The sequence below is a fragment of the Amblyomma maculatum genome, chromosome 1 (genome assembly GCF_055883805.1).
Source record: "Amblyomma maculatum isolate TAMU_Amacu chromosome 1, ASM5588380v1, whole genome shotgun sequence".
NCBI classification, from domain to species: domain Eukaryota; kingdom Metazoa; phylum Arthropoda; class Arachnida; order Ixodida; family Ixodidae; genus Amblyomma; species Amblyomma maculatum.
This window is the reverse complement of record NC_139344.1, coordinates 177219947-177233695: the sequence shown is the minus strand read 5'-3', so window position 1 is coordinate 177233695 and position 13749 is coordinate 177219947. Positions and strand designations below refer to the sequence as shown.

Below are 13749 nucleotides of genomic sequence, written 5' to 3'. Positions count from 1 at the left end.
ATGCCATCAAGCTGTGTAGTACGTGAAAGCTCGTTAATTCGACCCCCGTTATTTGGCAAATCGGTTAATTCGACGTGCACGCGAGGTCCCTCCAATTATACATAGGAGTCTATGGGGCAAAACTCTCGTTACTTCGACCAAATTTTGCCGTGTGTCGGTTAATTCGACGTAGCTCCATAGCCCCGTAGCCCGACATTTCGCATTTCACTTCGGAAGGGGTAAAAAAAAAGAAAAAAGAAAAAAGAAAGAAAAAGAAAGACAGGCCAAGAGCGGCGCTAGTGTGAAGCTGGCAAAAAAAAAAAGGGGGGGGGGGGGCAGCGCACGCCATCCGCACTGTCATCGCCATCAGCAGAATGACGCGAGGGGAGAGAGGTCAGCCGGAAGTTCGTTCTTTCCTAGCCCTATCTTTGCGTAATGGAGTCGTCGAGCTTCGCCTCGGCGTGTGTCGTCGCCGCGTGCTTTTTGCATCTACAGTCACGCTTTGCCTACGTGTTTACTGTGCTGCGTGTGTGTATAGAGTGCTCTTGACGCTGAGTGCTGCTGCGATGGAGACACCAGCAAAGCGGCTGAAGTATGAAGCGAAGGACCTGTCACAAAAGTGCAAATATTGAAGGCGATCAAGGACTGCGTTTCATGCCAAGACGTGATGAACAAGTATGGAGTGAAGAGAACAACCTTGGCCACATATGTCAAAAATGAAAAGAGCATCTTGGAGGCGTTCGACAGTGAAAGCTTCAATGCTAAAAGGAAAAGACTGCAGACGGCGGCTTGCTGATTACATCACCATCGATGATGGCGTCGCAGTCGCCAGACAACTGACTGAGGACGACACAATTCAGGAAGATAAAAGTATCGGCAACGACGATTCATAAGATGATGGTGAACAGCTGCCCCCGCCGTCGAAGCGCACGGTTAAAGAAGCCGCAGAAGCGCTGTCCGTTCTGGAAGAATTCTGCGAACAGATTACCGATGGTGCGCATGGCACGAAGCATCTGGAAGCGATTAGCGCTATTGTCGCCAGTCAAATTCGCCCGAAAAAACAGATGGTGATAACTAACTTCTTTACCAAATAAAGGTATGTCATCCAGGGGCTCATTTCGTTTTTTTTTTTTCTCTCCATTCGATAATTCGACAATTTTTCAAGGTCCCGTTGATGTCGAATTAACGAGCTTTTACTGTACAATAAACTAATTGCGTAGAAAAGTGCAGCAGCTATACGATTGCAAGCTATGCGATGAAATGGGGATGGGAAAAGACTCACGAGAGAGGAAGAGACAAGACGGTATGAGAGCAAACTTCAACTGATGTTTATTCGAAAGGGTGAACTTGTTGAAGCATATTACATAAATAAAAGAGGTGCAGACTGTATCAATGACACGTCAATCAAGCTTTATGTTAGTGAAAAGAGTTTTCTCGAAGGCACCTTACCATGACTTGCTCCTGCCTCCCCTCTGCTTGCGATTATTGTCACCTTTTTGCGATATATGCTTTGATACAGTTTTGAGCCTGTACTGGCAAACTATGTAAGCATGCCACCCTTTCGAATAAACATCAGTTGAAGTTTGCGCTCGTACCCTCCCGTCCCGTTCTCTTCTCTCGTGATCGTCTTTTTTGCGCACATACCTTCCCATCGTCATGAACCCAACTCGCCAAAGAACATATCCAATAAAATGGGGAACTACTGGATGCCAGCAGGATCACCCATGTACACCAAATAAAAATTAACAGATTTTTATACAGTCGAACCCGGATATATCGAACTCGAAGGGGATCGCGAAATAGTTCGATATATCGATATACAGAAATCGGCTTGTGACAGCACTTACGATGCGAAAAAACGATACCGTATTTGTCGCGTAATCAACCCACTCGCATAATGAACCCACCCTCCACTTTTGCACACGAGAATTTGAAAACAAAAAAAAAAAAGCGTTAAGGCTAGCTCGCTCACATGCAAGCGACGAGCGGCAGCGACAGAGCGAAAATTTTCAAACTTGTTGGAACTGCGTCCCTCTCGCTGCTCGAGCCACTGCGGCAGCTCAAAACAAGGTTTCTGTGTCGCCGCGGCGGCAGGAAATCGCGACCATTTTCGCTTGCATGTCGATGGCGCGCGTCAGTCCGTTTCGGTGTCTCATCCACAGCTCACTGGCAGCGTGCCAAGATGATGCAGCGATAACGTCAGGGCGTGTTTATCTTTTTATAGCTCCTGCGGTGGCGCAGAGCGAACTTGGCAGAGCGCCCATGATGGCTTGATTGCACAAGCCTGGTTCGATTTATCACGCCGGGGCGGGCGTCATGATCACAGCAGCTGACCGCGTGCTTTCGCTGATTCATAGATGCAAGGATAAACGATAAAAAAAAAAATAATAATAAACATCCCCGCAAAAAAAAAAAAAAATCCCTGCCGCTTTTTAACGTCCGCAGCCGCCATATCTTATGCTACGCCACGCGTACACCTTAACAATAGGAAAGAATGACTCTCGCGAAAAAAAACAGAGCTGGCGCTGCTTAACATCTGCAGGCGCCATAGCCACGTCCGCCGCCGCGCTGCCGCACGTAGAGGGTTCGCAACACACGCTGGAGAAAGCGTCCGACGTCTGTCTGAAAACGGGCTGAGCTAGCTTGGCGCATGCGTTGCGCGTGCTGAAGGAGAGAGATAGCTCAGCAAAAGAATGGGCACACCCACGCACATTGCTTGCAAACGTCATGTGTTGGCGCGCGGGAAATGACAACTGCAGATGCCCGCGCCTTTGGGGAATGGGTGCGGCGCTGCCCAGACCAGCTGTCGCCGAATTGTCCCCTCTCATTCTTTCCGCGCGTGGCTTGAAAATGTCACGTGGCAAACGGCCAAGGGTGATGTGATCGTCTTTGGGGAAGGCACACTTTCCAGTGCGGGGTGCGGAGTTCGATATATCGAACGACCGGTGAAATTGAGTTCGATATATGACGCGGCTTTCCTATACTTTTACATGGGATTTTCAAGGGGATATGTCGCGAGTTCAATATAACCAAAATTCGATATGTCCGGGTTCGATATAACCGGGTTCGACTGTAGTACGTACTAGTGTTTACATGTACCCTTGGATGCACAAACATAGCTTGCACACCCAGAAGCACATAAAACTCTTGTTTGTTGTTTCACCATCCCAAACAAAGGCTAGCATCCCTGTTTTAAAGCAGTTTTGTTTTTTGTTGATATCCAAATCGACCTTTATAAAATGTATTGCTGTTTCAAGTGTCATTGAACACGAAGTCCACTTGCTTTACAAGCCCAGCAATGCATTTCGTGCACAGCAATTTTCAAGGCAGTTTTAGCACCTTAACGGCAGCTGCACCATTTCCTTTAACAACCTCCTACACCTGGCCATCTCTTTCGTTACTCATATCTATACTTTTTAACTGCTGCCATTATATAAAGTTGCAAGTTACTTTCAAAGATTCTGGGCATTAAGTGTAAGTCTTGTTCGTAACACCCTCAGCGGAGGAGATTTGACGGCAACAAGCAATGATGCTATCTGGTTCCTCTTGCTGCATCCTCACTCATGGTGAAATTTTTATTTAACGAGCAATTCACATCTAGTTCTACCTGCACACTCAATTTCTCCTAAATCTGTAATGAAAATGTGGAAATTTTAAGTTAGATGTGCATGTTTGGCTGGCAACTCTAGTTGCTTCAGACAGAGGGCATGCTAGGTTGGGTGCTTCTCTGCGAAACGCCGAACACCACAGACGCTGAAGGTAGAGCTTGTGGATGCAGTCACTTCACCATTCGCATGACATATGCTAGCAACCGGAGTAGTGCTATCGAGAATAAGAGTGAGTGTACGTAACAGCATACACTGCTTTTCCTGGCAACATATATTCAATTTTTTTCAAGTTCTCAAATTTTTAAACATTTCTAAAATAGTCAACACTTGAATACTGCTTTTTACCTTAGGGTGTTTTTTCTGAATGGTTTTTTTTCCTTCTTACTTTAGGGTCTGCGCAGCGTTCACTGTCTTCGGGTTATATATGTGCACATGAATCTTTCAATAAACTTATGGCGATTTCCACTGGTCGCTACGGAGCACGTTTTCTTGCTCCGGGACGACGATTTCGAATTCCACTGGTCGACCAAGATGGGTTGCGCGTATTCCGCTGGTTGTTTGGGGCAGCTCGAGACGCTCCAGCTCGATCCGCCGACCGAAGTCGGATCTCGCCGGAAGTTCTAGTCGCTGACGCGGTCACTTCCGGATGCTGCTGGATTCTTTTGGCTGTTTTTGACCGTTTCAGCGACATCGGCAGAGGACACTGGGCATCACAGTTTTTTTGCGGCAATATGTCGAAGTACGTCTATCGAAAAACGTCTGCAGCGTTAAAAAATGAGAAAGCAAGTTGTTGAGGGCCGCACTCCTGCCTATTTATCAACCGCAAACATTTTGGCGCTGGGATGCGGCTACAACTTTCGAAACCGGTTCAGCGTTACTTCCGCCGCGCGCTCTACACGTTCCGCTGGTCGATCAAGGCTGATTCGCTCTGTAGCGCTTTAGGTCGGCTCGGGTGCCCAGCTCCGATCGACCAGTGGAAATCGCCATTAGTTGGAGTTAGCGCCTGTCCCGTCCGTCTTTCTGTGTGGTTCGTCTAAAAACTTAGCGCTGTATTTCCTTTGGTTTAACGCAATGTCACACCAACTAGCCCAGCAAGAGATACTGTTCACCGAATACTGCTATTTGCTTAGAGACCTGAATCTGATGCTGCATTATTTGCGGAAAACTACTGTAAGGCATCATATACATCATTTAACGAGTTTCCAATATACTGCAAAGTGCAATGAGCTCTGCACACCCTCATGTCATGCTGTTTGCAAAGCAAGCAACAGCTGTTATTTCTTACATGTAGCTCTGGCAAATTGTGATATACTTACCTCAATCTGTGTCTGAATCTTGACAGCAGCTTCTGTCTGGCCCAGGGTCATTAGCTTATTGGCTATGTTGTTCATCTCTCCAAGGCGCACCTCATTGCCCTTCAGGTCAGCCATGAAGTCATCAAACTTCTTTTGGAGAACTTCCACCTGCTCCAGGTCTTCGCCAACCTCCTGCACTTGAGCTACTTGCTCCTGCATTCGAACAATGACCATTGTCACTTGATGTACGTTTCCAAGTCAGAACTACATCGAAACGCCATAATAAGGGCTATGTTGAATTAGCACAATGTTGTAAGAGTCTTCAGAATGTGATGTTCTCAAATGAGAAAACTAAGTAGCTTATGACAGTCTTAATAAACTACAGCTTCAGATTTCTTTATGTACCTTTTCTGCAGTCACATAACCACTTGCGTACAAAGCCATAGATCCAAAGCAAAGCTTGCAAGTGGTTAGGGAACTACCATACAATCTCGGTTTTGCAATGTTTTCCTCTTGGTATCATGATGACAAAAGGCAAACCTTTGCTTTTTCTGGTTATTATATATAAGTTACCTGAATTCTCTGCCCCTGTTTGGGTAATAACATGCCAATCAACTGCCACATTTGCTTGCTCGACAACTGTACACGGAGGGAAAATATCCAAACACTTTTGTGCATTACTTGTAACAGTTTAATAAAAGCTGTGAGAACCCTTATAAACAATCAATAGAGCATGCTCTATATATCTTCATTATTTAGGATAGGCAGCAGAAAGTGGGTATAGCCAAAAGCAGTGCAGCCATCGAATGCCGGTTGGCGCCCGTTACCTGTGTCAACACTGAGCGATGAAACCGTCAAGCATCAGAATGAGCTCAAAACTGCTGACCTCTTCCTCTGCCAGTGGCAATTAAAAGTTTATTCAAAGCGATTTTTTGGCTTGCCCGATTTTTCATTCGTGGTCCTTAGCGAGTCCAAAAAAATCTGTCGTCAACTGCATATTTCACATGCAAGTGCAACACCACCAACAAGCATTTCGGATGTGCACCAAGAAACCAGAGCACCCAGACTATGGAAGATTAAAAGTAAAGAAACTGAAGGATTTCCTCAAGCTCCGGACATGCATTCTAAAAACAAAAAGCACCATCCTTGCCAAGAGTAACCAGAGAATGAAGTTTACTTAATAGCTGTAAACACTCTCCCAGTGTCCCTAAAGAGCGAAAGGTCTCGAAAGGTTTCGAAAGGCTGAGAACAAGGGTTTTTTTCTGCTTAAATAGACTAAGGGTTGCCCTAAGTGATCCACTACACGGGTAACACAGAAACAAGATCCACTGCTTGATTTTGGCTCAGACTGCACATCACTGTAACTGTAAACCTAAGTGGATGATACCAAATTCAGGCTACACATCTAGGCAATGAGAAAATTCAGTTACTTCACAGCTCCTAGATAGTGTTCGACATACTCTTTTCTTTTTTTTTCTTTTTGTTTTTCTTTTTTAATGTTCATGACATCAAGTCTTATGTCCTATGGAACATTTTGCTGCGCATGAATTTGGTACAGAATAGCTGGACCTTATTTTTCTTTCGGTGTGGTGAACACAGAGCTCTGGTGTCATATCTCATTATGCTATGTCTTGGCCATACACGAAAATGAGTAATTGGATCTGAATTAGAAGGCCAACCTCTCCTAAGCATACATGTAAATAAAAAGACAGCTAATGAAAAGGGTGATTTTCTGGCATTTTAATGCAATATGTTTCCAAAACCATAATGCCTTCATTGAGATATGCAGAATAATGCAATCAAACACATAATTGCACACAACATCAACAGCTACACGACCCCTTAACAGCTCAAGCCAGTGGAAATGTGTGAAAATTGACATACTCATTGCCTAGCAGTGCAATATGTGCTGCAGAATACACTTATCCTGCACGAGCAGTGCAATATCTGCTGCAGAATATGACATTTATCCTACACGACCATTGACAACAAATGTGTACCTGTGCCATGCACGCTGCTGTGCAACTGCTCCAGTCACATTTTCAAATCCAAAGTACGAAACAAATAACAAGGTCACCTACGTTATGTTTGCAATGCAACAGCATCAAAGCCGTTCATGCCTTTACACAAAGTTTTGAGGCATTCTTTCGTGGTTATTTGCTTATGTGCAGACTGGTAGGGGTCCGTAGACATCTCTTTGGATCACCTAGCTGGTGGTCATGTTTCCCTGAAAGTGTCTAGAGGTGGCAACATGGACGCAGTGAAGATACATCGAAACTTGTAGCTACCACTTCTGGCCTGGAGATGTCCCTTCACCTCAGTCAATTAGAAAATGTTATGACTGACGCCGCACTTTTTTCTCAATGTGGCTTACAATGCTATCGTTGTAAACATGTGGCAAGACTGCGCCAATGGTGTGCAGCCATACCATTTGCTGATGAAATAGATCAAAATGGTACATCTAATGTAAACCCACCTTGTCCTTGATCCACTGGGCCAACTCAGCAGCCTCTCGCACCAGCTGGTAGGCACGCAGAGACTCTGCCAATTTGTCACAACGGCTGCGGCCAAGGGCCATCAAGTTACCATACTGGCCTTCAATTTGGGCCTGACGTGCCCCGATACTGTTGCCCTCAGCCAGATGCTGCTGGCTGGCAGACAGGCCAGCCTCGACCTTCTTCACGTAGGCTGCAGGCACAAAGCCCTGCCGGTCGTTTACTTCCACCTTCCACCAGTCCTGTGCATAACAGCAAGAAGGCATGACGCATTTTACACTCCCCATTTGCTAAATGTCACTACTACCCTTCTTCACATCCTGTGTAGGTGGGCAGTTTCTTGCCCCATCATTATGTCTATATCAGAACTGTAGATGCAGTACGCATTCACTTATTACCAAATTGGTAACAGTTCAAAAAGTGAACCCTACCTGTTAAATTAAATGCAAGAAAAATGAAATCATACAAATTTAAAACAGTACTGTAATAAATTATGTACCATGTATTGTTACCATGTATTCCTACAGGGTAGAAGGAGAGAAAGAAGATGGCTTCACATTATGGAACAGCACTGAACAAGGGTAGAGGGGGAGCCTCAGTTCGCAAGCCGAACCAACGTTTCGACAAGGGGACTTGTCTCAGACGAGGACAAGTCCCCTTGTTGAAACAATGGTTTGGCTTGGGAACTGAGGCTTCCCCTCAACCCTTGTCCAGTGCTCTTTCATATGTATTCCTACAGTAACACTCGACAAGGCTTTATCCTGAAACAGGAAACCATAGCAACTACTAGCACTGCAACATGATATCAGAAATACTGCTCCGAAGCGGTGGTATGATTACACATATGGCAACAAGAAAAGTGCAATATGCATGACTTCTGTACAAACTAATTCAAAATGCGCGGGTCAGTGCTGAGCTGTTGGCAGGTTAGTACAAACTGCACAATTTGACAAGATCTGAATGAGCACTGCCTACAACTGCTGCTGACCTTGTTGTTACTGTTCAGCAATGCAAGGATGTCATTCTTCTTCATAGATACTTCACGGGGACTCTTCTCAGTGTAGTCGTACAAGGCCATGACAAACTCCTTCCCTGCTTGATCCACAATAGGGGCCTCTTGCTGCTGCAAAGCCGCCCAGTAAAAAAATGAGAAAGAAGGGCTTACCATATACAGCTTCACAGAACAGGCTATAGAACGCTAAACTGTAAGAATTTTTGCGAGGCAAATGAAAATTTGTCAAGTTCAGCTCAGTTACAAAAGCTAGTTCCCCCTTTATGGTCAAAAACAGTTTAGTTTTATCCAAACAGTTTAGTTTTATATCCCAAAGTAGCTCAGGCTACGAGTGCCATAGTGAAGGGCTCTGGTTACAGTAGATACCAGATGCATCGAATCCAAAGGGGATTGCAAAATAGTTCAGTATATCAATAGTTTGATGTAAGAATACATCAAGAAATAAGTTTCTCTAACACAAAGCATGAATATGGTGCATCTATGCTAGCAGCATGCTTCCTGCCGGCATAATTGGCACATCGCTTGCCAAAAGTGCAGCGACCCGCAAAGCGTATGTGTGCGAGGCGACGTGCCGAGTGCCACCTCACACCAGGCAATGAAAATCGGGGCACACTAGGCGCACCTTCATGTGCCACTCTGTGGATGTGAGTGTATATGCCAAATATCTGGAAGAGACTAATCTGAGCTCACGCTACTTGCGCCTTTGCACCGCGCAGCACTATTGAGGCTGAAGTTTTTGCTCGCATCAGAAATTCAATAAAAAATGCTTTAGAAAAAGCCACCATATTGTAAAGTCCAATTCTTCTGCTACCTTATAGCGATAATATCTCAAAGTAAGGGTAGAGCCGACTTCTACATCACCTCCAGCAGCAAAGCAGACCAAGAAAAAGCTGCCGAAAGCCTTCGGCCAACTAAGTAAGCTCCACTACGCGACAACCGGGGCATGGAGTGCCGGCTCCCTCGCATGACATCAGCGTCGTGTAAATAAGGAGCACGCCAGACTAAAGGCTATTTCAAGTGGATTTCACATGCACCTCGCCACACAGTTATACAGTGTTAGCGCTGCCAGCAGAAGCCCAAGGCTGCGCAGCCAACCAGGTTCCATGTGCAAAAAGTGATCTTAGGAGTGCCATTAGGAGAAGAAACCTTTGTAGGAGCCCAACACATAGTTCGATATATTGAATCTCCACTGAATGGGAGTTCGATATATTCGACACAGACTTATTTCAATCACCCTGGGGGTCTTTAACTTCCACTGACATCACATAGTACATAGGCACACCGCGTTTAGGCTCTATTTCAAACATGGCCGCTACAACCGGGATCGAAATCTGGAACCCTGGCTCAATAGTTGAGCACTCTAACTGCAGAGCCACTGTAGCGGGGCTTGTGATCTGGAATGCTATATATAAATATAATTAGGAACATCACAAACGTCGGCATGATTAGCTTTAAGACCTGATACTGAACAAAAAGCTGGAAACCAGGAATTACAAAAAAAGGTTAGTGAAAAGTGCTGGTCACCCTACCCGACACAACTGTGCCTGTTCTTTCAAGGCCTCCACGGAGTTGCCGAAGGCTTCCAGGTCTGCCATCAATGCTTCATGCTTCTTCAGGAGGGCCTGAAGGACAGTGAAGGAAAAGACAAGTTATAACAATGTGCTGAATTTGAAAACAGTGAACACAATTTTTCCAAAGATCGCTGCTATTGCTGAACAGAAGTAAACATTGCCTTTCCTGGTGTGTTCAAGTACTCCAACACTCAGCACCATTAAGAAAGCTTAATAAAACCAAAAAATGAAAAAAAAAAAAAAAAGAAGTCAAATTCAATTGAAAAACTATTGAGAGCTTCAAGACAGCGAAATGCATATCAACGCATATCTTTCAAGAAAAGTAGCCACCAAAACTCAGAGAGCTGAATACTAAAGGCAACTCTATGAGGGCCAGTTTGCTGCAAGTAATCTCTTCACAATTCCGATTTCAACGAATCTTCAGATAACATACCAATCTGACATGTTTGGCTGGTGTTACTACATTAAGATAACACAACCCTATAGAGGAGGCCTTATGGCAGTGATTGATGTTTCAAGTATTCCTTGGTATACCTTGGAGACATACAACAGCAGAGTAACGATGGCAGCTGCCATTTATTATTACCATATATGAATGATGTACACGAGTCAGCTCTAAATGCATGTCTACCTATTTCTAACTTGCGGCCCTCCCTCACAAAAAAGAAGTGGGGGGGGGGGGGGAAGGCAATTTTAAATGCAAGTCTACACTTCGATTCTCTTGAATTGTTTGTTGGCTGGAAGGTCCGTGATTCGTTTTGTCATCAGACAACTCAAATCCTCCTCATGCTTGGTAAAGCCCATTTGTGGCCCTTTATCTTGAGAGGTTCAAAAATGATACAACATGTAGTGCACTTTCTACATTCACATGTGCCTCCCCGCCCCAGTCAATTCATTAGTGCACTGAGTGGCAAAGCAGACGGACAAACTATCAATCACTGTCAGCTGCAATATGATTTCAGTGGTTTCAGATACTGGCACTATCAATATGCAATGCTGCATCCCCTATAACTCTGCTATGCATGCTGTGCACACTCTGGAAATTGATACAACTAAAGCTAATGCCACCTACCATTCCTCTAGTTAAGTGGGCCCCTTTGTGAGTGCATCAAGTGAGCAGCTACAACTACGTAGTTCAAAATATTAGTAGTAGAACCCATTTGCATGGCCTACCTTCTTTTCACGTCACGCATGAAGCTCTTTGATTCAAGCTTCTGGATATTTTTCATTAGGTTTCATGTTATAGGTAGGCTCCTCCAGGTAGATTCCCCTCACCATTATAAATGACCAGATGTGGCAATAAACAGTCTTAAGCTATGTGTTGCGTGGCCCGATCAGCCAGTGCAGCAACATTGAGTAAGTGGTTTATTCCGTATATTGCCTGCAATGAGTCAGCACTTAAGTAACCAATACACATATCGCCAGTGGGCATGGCCCGCTCGCATAGAAAAGCAGCACAAACTAAACCTTAGGTAGACTCTGATCACTCCAAACCAAAAGCACTTAGCCGTATTCGGATAGTATTAGAGCAGAAGCTCTATTCTCCGACTGAAACTCCAGAGTTCTCTGGGTGCCAGTGAATGACCTTCTAGGCTTTGCAAGGTCTAACTAGGACTAAGTCCCTTCGCAGTGATTTAGCTAGTCCGTGGGTAATGCTTCAGCACTAAAAAAAGAGTGGGGTGGATTCAAAACGACCCTGACCGGACCTGGGTGCTCGGAGTCAGTGGCTCAGTGGTGAAGATGCGCAGATACTATGGTGGGTGCTTTTCCTCATTAAAACCACTTTTAAGTTGGGTAAAACCTCTGCCATTTTATTCTTCACAGCTTCTTTCAGAGGTACTAAGCACGGTGTAGTACTAAGATTGAATAAACCACCGCTGTCTGTATCCATGGATGGCCTATAAATCTGAATAACGACTGCACAGGAGTCTGTACTAATCAAAGACTTAAAACAGCACTTAGATTCTGCAGCCTTTCCCAACTAACCGAACTGCATCTCAAGCGATTACTTGCTGCCTTTAGGCTAGAGAACCGAGCTAGAAAATGGACATTTCCAAAAAACAGCAGACCTCAGCAGAATCTTCATCCTTGCCATAGTCCTGGCTACCAACAATGGGCTCTTTCTCTTTCATCCACGACTCTGCTTCATTTGCATCAGCAAAATACTGGTGTGCCTGGAGTGAGTCCTCCAAGTCACGCTTCCGCTGCAAGGCCTTGTCCTAAAAGAAATAGGACAATAAACTAGGCTGTTCTAATGGCACATTAAAAGATAAAGAACAGCCACAAGTACTGAACTTGCCATAAGGAAAAAAAAAACAAAGAATTGAACAATAACATTCAGGCAGGACACACAGAAGCTGGGGTACCTTCACCCAACAGTTTAGTAAACATGGCCTTGACCACCGTACTATGATCACCAATGCTTGTGAAGATGTTTCCCAATCAATATCAAAACTCGACAGCACAAAGCGACCATGGCACACAAAGCTTGTACAAGAAGCTTATCTGGATGTGGGGGCTAGCAACTAAAAACAAAAGCACCAGCATTATTCCCTGTTGCTATTAACCTTACTACAAAAATTTAGCATTACTATTCTAAGAAACCAGCTGCGGCATGCTGCGACTGTCCACCTGCACAGAGTTTTGAATATTGAGCGCAGTGCAACCATCCACTCGAAATGAATTTTTTTAATGCTTATAATCATTGCTAAGCAACGCAATTTTATGCTTCAGCAATTAGGATAATAATCATGAATCCGAAAATGAAAGCTCTATACAGTAGAACCTCACTGATATATTCCCAGTTGATGCAATACCCCAGTGCATACATAACAGTCTGAGGGGCGAGTTGATGCATGATAAATGAACGGCAGAGCAAAAAGAACACAAACAAGAAAGAGACCACATGTGCCTCTTGTTTTTGTCCTTGTTATGCTGCCATTCATTTCTTCACCAGTGCGTACGTACAAATAAACATCTTTATACATGGCGTTTTTTGTTTGTTTGTTTTTTTTTGCACCTTGGGCAAAGGGGGGGGGGGGGGGGAGGGGGGTATTGCAATTTTTCCCTGCATTATTCTGAAAAGATATCAGCGAAGTTCTACTCATAACCAACCATGCAATGAGTTTTTGGTAAGTTGCGCTAACTTACTGCACAAGTAGCAGCTGTGGCAGAGGTACAACTAAATTTCCTATTTCCAATATTGTGGCAGCGTGAAAGAACTTTATTAACCATGAGGAGACAACAAACCACAACAATTAAATGATAGCCCCACCTTGCAAACTGCACAAAGCGAGCCTCTACCAATTCAATACAACCTACTCCTGTCACAAGAGAGTTTCATCCATTTAGTTGTACACAAATGCTCCTACTCAGACTCTCCACGCAGTTCCCTCTTACTCTACAATCCCTCATGTCCTGTGATAACCAACCCATCAGTACCTTGGGCCTTTAGTTGCAGTAAATCAACTCAGATGCAACTGCAACTTTAACTTTCAGTTAATCTTGAAGTGACGGCCTGCCCCATTGTTTTGTTTTATAACTCAATTAAATATCTCTTCACGCAACTTTCCGTAAGATCAGATTCAAATTAGTTTAATAGCAGCATTAAGCCGCACTCCCCTTTAGTCTTACTTAACTGTGTGTTTCTCCATCCATTCCTTAGCTCTGTAGCAGCCAGACACAAACGAATGACTTGACAAAAATGTAGTAATGTGACAAAGTGACAGCAATTGATTAAAAAGACAACAAAAAAGAAGAGAAGCTGGCTGCCAACTATTATGGAATAGA

The 13749-nt window shown here is 44.4% G+C and overlaps 1 protein-coding gene and 1 pseudogene across 3 annotated transcripts in view; both read right to left on the bottom strand.

The window, feature by feature from the left end:
* LOC146204963 (uncharacterized) overlaps positions 1-13749 on the bottom strand; it is a 193706-nt pseudogene that overhangs the window by 55599 nt on the left and 124358 nt on the right.
* alpha-Spec (alpha spectrin) overlaps positions 1-13749 on the bottom strand; it is a 91905-nt gene that overhangs the window by 51516 nt on the left and 26640 nt on the right. For all 3 annotated transcript variants that reach the window (XM_084589646.1, XM_084589648.1, XM_084589647.1), the window contains exons 20-24: positions 12030-12179; positions 9919-10011; positions 8366-8500; positions 7359-7619; positions 4904-5095 (exon numbers count right to left, since the gene is read on the bottom strand). In XM_084589646.1, the coding sequence (XP_084445772.1) occupies positions 4904-5095; positions 7359-7619; positions 8366-8500; positions 9919-10011; positions 12030-12179 (831 nt within the window). The remainder of the gene's footprint in view (positions 1-4903; positions 5096-7358; positions 7620-8365; positions 8501-9918; positions 10012-12029; positions 12180-13749) is intronic.